The sequence below is a fragment of the Drosophila albomicans genome, chromosome 2R (genome assembly GCF_009650485.2).
Source record: "Drosophila albomicans strain 15112-1751.03 chromosome 2R, ASM965048v2, whole genome shotgun sequence".
In the NCBI taxonomy this organism is placed as follows: Eukaryota; Metazoa; Arthropoda; class Insecta; order Diptera; family Drosophilidae; genus Drosophila; species Drosophila albomicans.
Genome location: NC_047631.2, coordinates 5,922,508 through 5,936,699, shown reverse-complemented (window position 1 = coordinate 5,936,699; position 14,192 = coordinate 5,922,508). Strand labels below are relative to the sequence as shown.

General features: G+C 41.4%; 2 protein-coding genes across 12 annotated transcripts in view; one reads left to right on the top strand and one right to left on the bottom strand.

The window, feature by feature from the left end:
• Positions 1–14,192, top strand: part of LOC117575649 (poly(U)-binding-splicing factor PUF60-B) — a 131,662-nt gene that overhangs the window by 106,174 nt on the left and 11,296 nt on the right. Inside the window, exon 1 of one of the 11 annotated variants that reach the window (XM_034259936.2) lies at positions 221–261. The exons of the other annotated variants lie outside the window; for them this stretch is intronic. Coding sequence (XP_034115827.2) covers positions 236–261 — 26 coding nt within the window. The 5' untranslated portion in view covers positions 221–235. Of the gene's footprint in view, positions 1–220; positions 262–14,192 lie in introns of those variants that run through there. 11 annotated transcript variants of the gene reach the window in all.
• LOC117576692 (uncharacterized) lies at positions 2,844–5,260 on the bottom strand. Its single transcript, XM_034261688.2, has 2 exons — positions 4,458–5,260; positions 2,844–3,830 (listed from the first exon to the last, which is right to left on the bottom strand). Exons 1-2 carry the CDS (start codon positions 5,258–5,260, stop codon positions 3,053–3,055), a joined length of 1,581 nt encoding a protein of 526 aa, XP_034117579.2. The 3' UTR covers positions 2,844–3,052.

Below are 14,192 nucleotides of genomic sequence, written 5' to 3'. Positions count from 1 at the left end.
TAGCTCAGTTTGCTTTGCAGCGCACAACTGGCAACAGCGACGGGATATTGCACATTGTGTTTTTGCAACTCATTCAGACTACAATTTATGTCTCTTGGTGAAACGGCGAAAAGAACAACTGAACTGAACTTGCTCGCAAATTGAGTTTCAGTTTTCCCAAACTAATTTGCGTATGCGCATTTTTCGTGGGTGTCTGCGTGCGTGTGTGCGAATGCACTACAGAAACTAAGGAAACATGAACTACATAGAATCTATGCTTTGGTAAGATAACAATAGCAAGTGTGTGTACGAACTAAACAATATTTAATTAGATTAAGCGAATGCACAGATCCACAAAAGCAAATCTAAAGTTAAGATTTGTTGAGCGTAGTTTAATTACAAATATAATTCTGTGCTCTCAAATTTCAATTTAAATAAAAATGGCTAATAACCAAACAAAATATAAAATACTAAGCTATAAAAAAATTAAATGAATTATGTGTAATTTGAAATACTTTTGTTTCATTATTAAAATAACAGTTTGCTTATTTCAATTTAATCTAAAGTATTTGTATTATTTTCGAACTAGAACTAATTAATAATCATAAAACAAATTACCCAAGCCCGGGAAAGTCTATTAAAGTGCTTAATTCACGCATCTGCGCAAAAGTTCGTCCATAAATAGCACACAAACTCAGCCTCGGCCTGCTCCTTCTACTTTTCCAATTTGCCTGGGCACGCTTCGACCTCTTCTTCAAAGCTTAGTGAAACTCTATTATGACAAAGTTCAAGTGGCGAACTCGTGGCTAGCTAGAGGCGCCTAGAGAGCCTAAAAAAACAAAAGTTTTATAACTTGATTAACAATAATTTATATGCAATTTGTTGCTCAGAGCTCGCAGATGACCGACCGCAAGGTATGCAGCGTTCAATCTAAATGCAAACGGAAAATATTAAAGAAGATAAAAACACACGAAAAAATTTAGCAAATATTTTGCTTAGTTCCCTAAAAAGAATTTGTTGCCAGAGTACAAAAATATGTTGCCTACATTTTGGAACAGAAAAGAAACAAAACAGATTTTCTTTTGCTTTTGCAAATATTTGTGCACGTCATTTCTCATTGCTTTTTCTGTTCATTTTTTTTTTTGCTGTCTTTCGTTGTTTTGTTCTCTTGGGTTGTTCTTCATTTTGAAGGTCTTTCTAGCCGCTGGTCGCCGGTCGCCGGTCGACGGGCAATTGGCTTGCTCAGTCAAATGATGCGGAAAAATCACATTAATGGCAGCCGTGCGCCATTTTGGCATTTGGCTCTGAGGCCAAGAACACAAAAAAAAAAAACAAGGCGAATTTCGCCACTCACTGGGCCAATTAAAGCGTAATGCGTGCAGTGCCAAGTCGTTAACTTTGCCAACGTGCAACGCCATCTTTAATTTATGCGCCATGCGCCTACAAGTATGCAACATACAGTGGCAGCCGGGAGGCGGGAGCTGGGAGCATGCAATATGCATGCACCGAAGTGAGAGAAAAACTGACATCCGACAGCCATCGAAAGAGGAGAGAGGGCGAAGGGCGGTTAGACTCTGTTTAGCATTAGAGGAGCAATAGCTTTCGTCTCCTCTCACACTGTCTATGCATATGTGTTTGTTTTTGTGTAATTTATGTAGGTCTCGCGCCAAAAACGAGCCTGCAAATTACATACACTCTCATAATTTGCGGCTGGCGAAAGACTCCGCCAGTTGCGCCATGTTTGCTCTGCCTTACTGACACTTTTTGCCAGCCAACCAACTTTTACGACACTTGACTTTAAAATAAACGAATATGCAACTCGCAAGATTCTTTTACATATCTCATGAATTTAAGGGAGCCACAGAATATGCAACACTATTATCTTTAAATGTTGAAGTAGTTTGCATTTAAAATAACGGACAATAACACTATAAGAATGTGGGACGGGTTTGTAGAAGCGTCAATGCTTAAAGATTATAATAAAAGAGTTCATGCCAATTTGTTCTTTTCTATTTAAAGAGATTGTCTATGCAACTAAAATGATATAAGGAAGATAATATAAAATTTGTAGATTAAATATTAGAATATTATTTGCAATTCAAAATTAATTACTCTAAGCAATGTGTACTTGCAAAACACTTGCTAATAGAAGAGAGATTTTAGAGGGAAGTTTAGATAATAACCATATACAGATATGTACATATATATAAATTAAAATGAAATAAAGCAAATTCAAAACAAATAATAAATTCACCATTTACTTTTTTCTAAAACTTATAAATAATTTGTATTATGCTTTTCATATGGAACCTGAACCGCTTATCATATTAGCTATTCTACCAATCTCCAATTCTAGCAAAACCTTAAATATATTTTAAGACCTAAAAATGCGTTTTCAATTAAATATTTTTGACTTTCTATTTTAATCGTAACTATGTGAAGATTTAGTAAGTTTATCTAGTTTATAATGCTAGATAAATTGTTTAAAACATGACGATTTTATAGGCTTAACTTTTACATAGTGCATTGCAGACAGCATGTGCAGAGTGTATACGATTAAAGTTAGTTGCAGTTACATGCAGCTAGGCGCATTTTTTGATATTTTTGCTAATATTTTTGTAAGCAGAAAATGGCGGCGACGGAAACTACTTTAGTATTGCTCTTTTTTGTGTGTATTTCACATGTTCATTGCTAGTTGCTTTTCTCTCTCCTTTTATTTGTTTTTGTTTTTTTTTTTTGCCTGTGACTGGCATGAAAAGCATTTTACACATGGCAGCATTTTTTAATTTTGCAGTACAGCTTTTAGAAATGCACAGGAACTCACACACACACACACAATTACATGTGTACATATGGAGACACACACACAACCACACACAAATGCACTTACTAATTAGAAATAAAATCGCGCGCTGCACATTTGCTCATTACGTTCTTTCAGTTGTTGCTGTTCGTTGTTGCCGTTGCTGTTGGCTTTTCATTTTTTTCTGCCATTTTTATGGCATTCATTTTGAATGCTTGTCAACACACATTTGCGACCAACCGGTAGCCGACAGCCGACAGTCGGAAGCCTCTATAGAGACTCTCGAATATCGTACGGCGGCTTCGCGTTGGTCTCAAAGTAATAAACACCTTCACGTTGCACCAGTTGCTCCATTGATAATGCGCCTAAATCGCCACCCATATGAAGCCGCTTGCCCGTTTGCTGATGCTCTGAACACTGTTTGTGGCGGGTCAATTGCTGCCATTCCGCAGTCCGACAACCTTTGGCCTCGAAGGCAGGTGAAGCTGCATCTGCCGTTTGCTGCAGGCTCTCCTTGAAGAGAGCAAAGGCACGCCAGTGGCTGCACTCATGCCAAAAGCAACCGGGCTGCTGGCTGCCCCAGTTGGCATAGAAATCCACGTGGCCCAATGGACGATCAAAACCATAGCTGCCGACACTTGTGTGCAGCACCTCGACATAGTCGGCATCCTGCTTTGTTAGACGCTCCTTTTCCTGTGCGTAGCGAAAGAACGGCAACGCCGGATCCAAGGCGCGAATCACACGCACACGTCCCGTCTGCACGTGCTTGGCAGCCAGTCCGGCCACATGGGCGCCCATGCTGAAACCAATCAGCTGCAGGTCCTCAAACCGCATGCCCGCCTCCTCGTGCAGAAAGTCCAAAAACTTGGCCAACACCAGGCCCACGGGCTTCACCCTATAACTGGCTGTTATGTAGTCGGCAATCGCACCTCGTCCCCAGTCCACGGTGAAGATATTGTAGTTGCCCTCGTCCAGGCTCAAATAAGCGGGCACCAGGTAGCTATACACATTGGCATGTGCATTGCCCAGCCAGCCATGTATGATGACTCTGTCGATGGCAGAAGATAGAAGTGAACGGTAAAAAATACGAAATACTTGACATAATTAATGTTAAAAACAATTAAGACATCTACAATCGGATGTGATCGATATATGCTACTCATTTTTAATAAAAGCAAAACAGCGCGATATTAGTCTAACAATATACCGAATTTATATACCGCAAAATACCAAAATATTGCCACTATTCGATTAAAAATACACTATAAAGCTCAGATTATCTAGCCTAAGGGTAACGGGTATCAAAATAAGATTTGTTTAAAAATGAGCTAGAATTTAAATTGAATGATGATGATGATAAACTTAAAAATACAAAAGTTTCAACTATTCGCAAAAATAATAATTGATTAATGTAAAACACCAAATGTGTCTGAACAATAATTTCAAAATAAAACAGCACAGATAACAATTTGCGCAATGTGATCAGACGATGACAGAAATTGATAGATTTATCATCGATTGAATGTGACCGTATCAGACTTGTTAATATTCCTAGCTGTCAAGGGCGCCAACACACTGCACGTGTGTTGTTGTTGTTGTTGTTATTGTTGTAATAACCTTTGGCTATGGATAGGAACGCACACACTTTGGATTCATGAATCATTTACAAACTCACCGCGTGGGATTGAAGGGATTATAGTGTGACTGACGCAAGGAGGCGGCATCATAGAGCTGCACTGTTTGTGTGGTCATCGCCATTGTGCCATCCTTGCCATCATTCGTATTCAGGCCAAAGGCGGCACTCAATGTGTTGCCCACGACCTGCTGCAACAGCCGATTACTGGTCATTGGACTGTTTGCATTCCCTGGGCGATTTGTGCGATTGTCCTGCCACGGTTTCGGCTTATTGCTGGTGTGCAGTTGAAAGTATGTCTGCCTCTCGGCATTGTACAGCAAATTGTAGTCCTGCAGTCGCAATAGTTGCTCATCGTTGCCCATTTGGCCATCGATGTTGCTCATGCTGATGCCGATGCTGCTGCTGTTGCTGCTGTTGCTGGCATCACTGTCCATGGTGTTGGCAAAGTTATGCCTTGTCGGTATTGGCAGTGTGTTGGGGCTCATTAAGCTGCTGCTGCCCTCTTGGATTGATGGCATTACATTTTGTGTGTCAGTCATGTCATTTTCATGCCCATTTCCATTAGACAGACGCCTTGGTTCTGCTTGCTTCTGCTGCTGCTGCTGCTGATTCTCTGCTGCCCTCATCGTCATCGTGTTCATCATCATCGTCATGGCACTTTCCACTTCATTTGTCACTTTTACTTGCACTGCGGGCCTTTGCTTTGCATTTACCAGCAACGTCGTCTCCTCTCGTAGCCCCGTTTCGATCTGCTCCCCCAATTGATTGTTGTGGGCAGCACTGTAATCAGCATACGAATAGCTCTTGCTGCCGTCTTCGGATTCATGACTGGGTCTGCCCATTGATTTGGCTTGCTGTATTTTTGCTGCAGTGTGCCACAAACAAACTGGCAAAGTGGAAAGTGCATTAGATGAAACTGGAGCAATTGATAATGATGATGATGCTGATGATTATCACCTGTCTGGCAAATGAACAGCAAACACACAAACTGCATTGTCTTTAATTCTCTGTTGTATCTCCTGCAGATCTTTAGCTTTTCATATTCATATTTATATTCCGTGAATTCACTACACTCGGACACGCTTTCAATTTTCCAGCCAGCACAGTTGAGACTCGATTAACAACTGACTTCACTAGTATCTCTTTTTCTACAGAATGTCTGCTCGACAAGTTATTAATATGCAGCACTTCACACTTTTTACTTTAGTTCAAGAGATTCTGCTTAACAAGCGGTAATTGTTGACAACTGCTCCCGCCCAAAAAAATGACTAACAAAATAAGAGAAAGATTTGAGGGGAAAAAACTACCTTTCATTCACTCTCATCCAGCTCATTAGCTGCTAATCTGTTGAGTCAATAAAAGTTCTTTCGGTAACTACTGGCTGATAGACGACAGAAAGCAAATGAGCTGTGCCACTGACCAAGTTTGCGGCCCTGCTATTTAGCACTTGTTATTTTTTTGGGATAGGTCAATGTACCAAAACGTGAGGGCGAACATTCGTCTAGTCTTAAGAGCTGTCCAGCTGTCTAGAACTTTCTAATTTGCTGCAGCGTTCTTCGTAATGCAAATTAATAATAAATTTAATTAAACTAATTTGGGAAAGTTCGTCAATGAAAATGACTTATTTATTAGAAGACTTTGTGAGACACTCCAAAAATAAGTGAAAGCAAGTAGAATAGAGAAAGTTCTCTTAGCTTATGAATAAAATAGTATTAGTTATGATTATTATTTGTAAGAATATCTTAAATATAATCTTTGGTTTCGAATTTTACGCATACGCATCCATTTATTTTACCCCTTAAGTTAATCATTTTAGTTAATAAACTCTTGAATGTTCTCATATGTCATATTCTTGATTTAATAAACCATTTCAAATTTTATACCCAGCAAGTGATTTGCTTTCTAATCAATCTTAATATATTTTCTGATTATATTACAGGTAAGTTCACACATGCCACAAACAAATGCGATGCCATCAACGACATGCGAGCAGGAAAACAATATTAAAACCCGAACCCGGTCGCCATTTTAACGACATCCGGCGCGTGCATTTCCTGTAACTGTAGCTGAATCGGAGGGTGGAGCACACGAAAAGCTCAAGCTGAAGAACAAAATGAGGAAAACAATGTGCATTTTTATCGTTGATCGCTCGACAACAAAAACAAAAACAAAAACGTGACGAAAACAAAACAAAAAAATGTATAACACCCCCCTCAAAGGTAACAAGGCATAAAAAATAACCAAGTAAGTCGTATCGTCTGAGAGGTGAGAAACTCTTCGGTATATACGTCGCATATTATTCGGTACCCCCTCTCGGTAGTATCCTTCATCCTTCTTTCGTTCGTTATCATCGTGTAGTACATGAAGCGTTGGCGCGTTCTTGAAAAATGAGATTCTCAAGTGCACACTTGATGATTTTGCTGCAGAGAGATAGCGATGAATTTATTGAATGTGTGTCCGCAATAAGGTTTAGGCAGGCGACATTTTAATTTTGAATCGTCGCCCAGTCCATTGGTGTGAGCTGTGCCCTCTGATGTTTTGTCAGTTGAATGCGATAGACGGCGGCAAGTTCAATGTACAATGTTTTGTAAGCCATTTGAATTGTTGACGTGTTTTGCTGTTGCAGCAGCAGTTACTGCATTTGCAGCATTTGTTGTAATGCAACACTCAGACAGGATTTGCCGCAAACAATACATGTCGCCATAATCGATTAAAAGCGGCTGAAAAGGGCCAGCAGCAACATCAGCAAGATACATAGGGCAGGGACAGGGGTAGGGGCAGAAGGCCGGAGAACTGCTGCTGCTAACTCGCTGAAGTTGAGCTGTAGCTGGGGGCAGCAATTGCTTTGCTTTGTTTGCTTTCTGCTTTATAGCTGCAAGCTCAAAAATGTCACTCGAGTGACTTTTATTACGGTGCGGGTGGTTATCATGCCCCCATATTCAACGTTATGTTCCACACTTCCTATTCCTATTCGACGCCTCCCTGGGCGACTATTTGCCCGCAAAATACTTGAGCCGGCTTGGTGTCAGCATTTACCAGACAAGTGCTGCTGCCAGTGCCTTGCCTCAATGTTGATGCGGAGGGACTGGCTTTTGGGTCGTCTACTATGCGACTGAAGCATTTTCTCAAGCGCCACTTCACTTTGCATCCTGCGACTTTGAGCAGGATGCGTTTACTTGTACTACAGTATGCTTAGCTGACTCAGCTCAGCTCAGCTTTTGCCTGTCTTTATTGTTGCTACTAGTGGCATGTAAACAATAAGCCGTATAAACGAATTGGGCACATCAGTTTGGCGAAATCATAAGTCTAAATTTGCTTACATATTTCCTTTTGCCACTTGTACTAAGAGATAAATCTGCAACTAATGGAAGATTGAGCACGCACTCTCTTGAATAGGAATAAAATTACAATTTGAAGCAGCCACAACTTCAGCTACATATTCTATTACATATTGACTATTAATCTAGAAGATACGGTGTAGAGTATCAAGTTTCATGAGAGACTATTTCAAACACCAAAGAAGTGCAGCCGCACTGCTTTCAAGCAGTGCATACTGCTTTATAGCAAGCCCACTGCTTGTGTCCTGGCTGTATAGTCAAGTTCCCTTTTTATACTTCCTCGCGTTATAGCAACCAAAGCTTTCGCAGACAAGACTTGAACCTGTGAAATGCTAAAGCTTTATAGGACACATTTCGCTATAAACAGAAACAGCTCAACAATAAAGCTATATTAATTCTACAAATCATACGTAAAAGTTGTTTTAGGTCCATTGCCATTTGCTGAATGAAAGGATGCTTTTGGTAAGCGTTCGTTACCACTCGACTGACCCACTTCAAATTGCCCAAGTGGCCAAATTATTATTGTGACAGCTTCAAAAAACCAACTGGGTGTACCGAAATGAATCAAAGTTTTTTATTTTTGATATTAATTTAGCCAAAAACTGACAAGAAACCCTTTTGAAAGTTGGACTTGTTAGGGACGATCCATGTGAGTTGGAAACCTCTTCTTTGGCCCCAAGTGAACTGCAGACAATATTAAATTCAATTAGGAACAGACGGAAGGGGAGGCAAACAAACGACAATAAAAAAAGAACCAAAATAGACCCAAAACACAAAGTTGCAACACAGTTTGATGGCTTTCAGTGGCCGTCAAAGTGTCGCCCAGCCATTCTATTTATACATAAATAAATAATCGTTAAACTCTACCCAAATGCTTGTTAACTGTTAACCAGTGTATCTGTACCCTTCTCATCCTGCGCCCTTCTCTCTTCTTTCTGCCAGTCAATTGCCATGACAGACAAGAGTATTTCCGGCTTGCCGCGAACAAGTGAGGCAAAAGGTCCTTCGGCATAAGCTTCATCTTCAGCCGGTGCTGGGCTGTTCTGTGTGCTCTAAATGTGTTTCTTCCTGTCTGATGCTTCTGTTTAGCCCATCAGCTTAGAGCGTAGTCTTCCTGTGGCTTGCTCTTGGCGTCGATTTGCATGTAAATGAGCTTCTACTACTTATACATTACATACATGCACACGCACACACTCACGCTCACACACATGTGTCGCACAAGTTTGTTTGCTTTTGTAATTTGAGCTATTTCTGTGCGTTGGTGTTTGATGGTCGATGTAGGCGGCGACGGTGGTGACGATGGTGGTGGTGGTGGTGCCTCTTGGATTGCCCCACCCACTTCGTCACACCTTTTAATTAACGAAATGACATGCAGCATGTGTCGCTGTATCCTGACGGTAGCTCCTCCAAGTTCTATTTCAGGGATAAATCCCTTTGTGGCTGCTGCCAACTGCCAACTTCCAACTGGCAACTGCCAACTCGCTAAGGTTGGCACTTTGATCCTGCGTGCACTTCTGAGTGGGTGCATTTACAGTCCTTATCAAATACCTTCCTTTGTCCTTGTTGCTCTTGTTGTTGTCCTTTTTCATGCACTTTCAAGCACTTAATAAGCTCTATGCTAAACCACCGGCAATTTGCGTGCGCCAACTGGGGGAGGATTAAATGGCTGTATACAAAGCGGGCGGAACATACCTGCTCTTACCTTAACCCTTGAGTTTCCATCTATTTACACACGTCACACACACACACATACTATATATCTAACCATCCAGAGCTACTCCCACAAGCATTTACGTCATGTGTCTGGCATCCTTTAGCCTATTCCATTACTCTTTATGGTCACATGTGAGTGTCATATGTGCATTAGCATACATATATTTTATTGTATATGGACATAAGTGTGTGTGTGTGTGTGTGTGAGTGTGTGCATGCGTGCCGAAACCGGCAACGTCGTTTCCTTTTCCCTTTTTAGGTCAACTTAATTTCCGCACTTTTCTTTTTATATCATCGTCCATCGTGTTTGAAACTCGTATTACTTGTTGGTGTCGCTGCTGCAATTAATCACAAAACAGGTTCAAAGTAAGACCAGCTAATGGGGTCAATTGTGTTAAACGAAGTTAGAAACATTAACTCAAATGTGTGCCAGTCAAAGCTGAAAGCGTCTTACAATATTCTCATATAGCTTAATAATGCTGAAAGGAGGGTTAATAAAGTGGTTTATTTTATAAAGTACGTGTTATACGAAGTGCAATTAGATCGATTTGTCTATTTTTATTGCATTACTTCTATAGCTTGCTTGAGTTTGTGAGTACATGAGTACGTTAAAGTAAATTCATCATTCATAGATTCATTCATTTATTTTATTGGTGGTAATAAAAGTGTCTACATCAGCATTTAATTAGTCAAATCAATTATTTGAAAAAAAAGCTGTTATATAGATGAAAGTTGCATAGAAAGTAGATTTATGTTTTAAAGTGTTTTAATACTTAATGCTTAGCAAATGTACAATTTATTTAACAATATTTTGTGATCAAATGTATGTTAATTTATTTTTAATACAGAAGAGTTCGAACGATTTGCAATATAGTACATTTACGAAACTAAATTAAATTAATGAAAGTGCCATAGCAAACAAATTGTGTAGCTTATCAATATACAATTACAAGTAGGTTTCCTTAACTTCATTTCACATTGCATATGGGGCAAGCAACAGCGTACGATTTAATCTACATAGTTCGCAAAACCGCATAACTGCATTGAATGTGAACCACTTTGGAGTAATGCATATTAAGTTGCGTTTGCGTTTGAGTTTGGGCAACCGCAAGCACACAACTAACCAACTAAGCGAACAGTCCAATCAAGTAGGCAGCCAACCCACTCGATGTAGCTATTCATGCAAACCACGCACGACTTTGACTGTGAGTGCCACAAATGGGAGTGAACACCCACACCCACATCTACATCTGCATCTACTTCTACATCGTCATGCATTTCCACAGTTGAGTCCGGCGGTAATTGGATGGCTTGTTGAAACAATTAGGCTACCTCAAGCACAGTTAAGCGTTGTCAATTTGATAAACACAACAGACGCTTAGCCAATTTCGAAGTATTTAGCAACGGTACTTGCACTCACACAATCACACAAACACACACACAGGCACATGCTTTGATCCTTTGCTCTACCAAAAAACTGTAGCACACATTTGAGTGACTCGCCCTAAACATAGTTATAACAACGACATCATCATCATCATCATCGTCATAGTCATCAGAATAATGATTATGCGAATGCAGCCAAGAACAAGAAGCAGAATAATAGGGGAGAAGCAATCGCAGCCAGAGCAACCCTTAACAGTGGTTTTTTTTTTGTTAAGCTGCACTCTGCATTGTAAGTAAATCTCATTTTTCAGCTGGCCTGCTAGATCTCAATTCATCTCTGTTGTTGCAAATATCTTTTGTCATTCTTTGCACTATGTCCTTCTTCCACTCTTATTATTGTTGTTGCTGTTGTTGTTGTTGCTTTTGATGTACTTTTTGGGCCCTCACGCCCTTAATGCGCTGCGTCGCATATTTTAGGGGTTGCTTCTCACATTCTTTTTCGGTGTTTTCTGTGTGTGTGTGTGTGTGTGTTGGTTTTTCGGGCATTGCAGTCGCAGCATCCCAGGACTTGATGCCGGACACTGAGCCAAGACCCAGACCAAGACCCAAATCCATATCCAGACCCGGCATTTGGCCTGGCAACATTTTGGCAATTGAAACACACGCCACCCCCTCCTGGCATCCCCTCATCCCCTTTGCGGCATCTTGTGGGTGTGGTCGTATCGTGTATTGTTTGAGAAGTCGTATTAAGCACAGATTTTATATAATCTTGCTATGAGATTTTCCAATATATTTCTGACTATTTGAGATTACTTTGAAATCGCTTTTGGTTTCGCATGAATTTTACTCGAATTTAACAAAATTCGAGTCCCTTGTTTCAGTTGCCAAAACGTTTCGCTGGCTTTTGTCTATACTCGGCTTGCTTTCTCTCCCACTCTCTCGCTGTCTCTCTCTTTCGCTCTTTCGGTCTCAGTCTGTCTCTCTTTCGGCCTTACATAAATTGTTTGTCCCGCTCTAACAGGCGCTCGTTCGCTCTCTTGTTGAGCTGTATGTGTGTGTGTCAGGCCTAGCTGCTGATTTGCAGCATCCTGCTTATCCCTTTGGCCAGCTAACAAATATACACACAGACACACGCATATACACACACACACACACACACGGGAAGAGAAAAGCGTGCGCGTGTGCGTGTGCTTGCAGAGTTTGCCGTCGCTTTTAGCTTTGAATTAAAAATGGAAAATTGATTTTTCCGGTCGCATATACGTATGCATATTTAAAGTATGTCCCTGTTTGTATGTGTGTATGGGTGAGCCACAGTTTTGCCGCATATAGAGTTTTCGAAGTTTTTACGTCGAAAGTGTTTTTGGTTGCTAGCGACGCTCAACAATGTTAATGCCCCGGCCCAGCAGTACAAATTGCTTAATTTACAATACTGCTGTGACAGGACAATATCACTGGCAAGCGCTACGATGTGGACAACGTCGATGCGATATATCCATGAGATGCAATATCTTCACATTGCGTATCCTGCGCATTGTGGGCGGGAATGAATTGAACACCTTTTAGATTTGAATACCGCATTAGTTTCACTTGGCACCGCTACTGCAAAAAGTATTTTTTAATGGCATTCTGAATCAGAGATTTTCTTAACTACATTTTTTTTTGTTGGTCGACTCTGAAAACGATCCGCCATCGAGCCGGGAGAAATTGCACGTACGAAAACCCAAAGTTGACTGAAAGGCAGCCAAGGAAGCGACCGCTGGCGCTGTCGTTGTTGCTGCTCGTCACCACGCACCGAAATTTCAAGGGTTGCGCGCGCATTCCAATTGCAAAACTCTCCCCCAATGTTGTTGTTGACGATGACGATGACGATGTCGAGCCACAAGGGTAGTTGCCATGCCATACCCGGCTGTGCCTGTGCTGCTCTGCTCTGCTGCTCTGCTCTGCTCTTCGTATTACTTACAAAACAGAGCCGTGCTAGAGGGTCCCGCTTGTGAATGTGGATAGCTGATTTTTCGCTGTGTATCTCTTGTGCATGCTCTCTCCACATTGGGGGTGGTTTTCCAGTCTGTTCGCCAGCAGCAGCGGCAGCACGTTCGTCACTTCCAGGCGTATACACCACCCACCCCACAAGGCAGAGGCAGTCAGCCTTACCTCTCCACCTCCACCTCCATTATCATCCCGCTTTCGCCAAGCACCCCAAACTCCTTCTCCTTCCCTACTCCTGCGTCATGATATATAGACATTTCCAAGCGACTTTGGCGTTTTCGTCGTCGTCGTCGTCGTCGTCGTCGTCGTCGTCGTCGTCGTCGTTGTTCTTGTTGTTGCTCTGTTGAATTTATGCGTTGTTGTTCGACGTGCACTTTGCGCGCATTGCAAGTGCTCAGAATACTGTGCCCTGCCTTCCTCTTCTTCTCTTCCTACCTTTGTTTGTCGCTCTGCAAGAACCACCATTAAAATCAAATGTAAAAACAATAAAGTTGTTCCATATGCTGTCTAAGCAGAGTAAGGGTAGCTTCTCCAACTGCATTCCCAGTCTTCACACGCTGCCTCTGACTGCCCGCCGCCTCTTTTCCTATTCATTTGATGGCATTTTACTCAATGAAAATGTGAGAGAGCGCCACCGCCTTCCACCTTCCACCCACGTCCCGATGTGTATCCTATCTACATAACTTTTAGCGCCGCATTTTTGCCTGTTAATGCGCATTGTGTGGCAACTCGGCTGCGATTCAGATTGCAATAATGATTGGGAGGGCAGAGCAGCGAGCAGTGGGATCCAAATGAGAGTCAGAGCTGTGTAAATCCATGCAATTTGCCAGCCCCTGCAGGTATTTCAGACATTTCAGCTGCTGCTGTTGCTGGGCATCGGCTTTTCAAGTTGAGTTGTCATTTAAAATGCAGTTGCAATTTGTCGGCTTTGCCTGATTGCAACAGATACTCACATATAGTATGTACTCTATACGTGTGTGGGCGTTCAATTCGGCTGTGGTTAATCCTCATATCAACTCGAGTTGTCGTCAAGCGCAAAATACCCAGATCAAGCCGTCATTAGACTGATATTATGCCAGGCGATTTGTAAAGCAATTAACTTTTATTAAGAATGCAGTAGTAGGAAATCTCCTCTGAGAGCATTTGCATTTACATGCAAGTATTCTTACTTTTTTTGCTGCTCCGAAAAACATTCCAAATTACGGAATGCCCTTATTGTTCAATATTTGGTGTGTTTGCAGACACATTAAGACCAATAGACTTGAGTAAGAAATAACATAACGCATACGCCACGTGAGCCCTGTGGCAACAACTTGTCAATCGCAGAGTTATTGTTGCTCGGGTTGTTGTT

Coding starts and splice junctions, on each gene's coding strand:
- LOC117576692 (XM_034261688.2), bottom strand. CDS start 5,260: ATGGGCAGACCCAGTCATGAATCCGAAGACGGCAGCAAGAGCTATTCG. Junction 3,831..4,457: donor AATCCCTTCAATCCCACGCG/GTGAGTTTGTAA, acceptor TGCCATCGACAG/AGTCATCATACATGGCTGGC.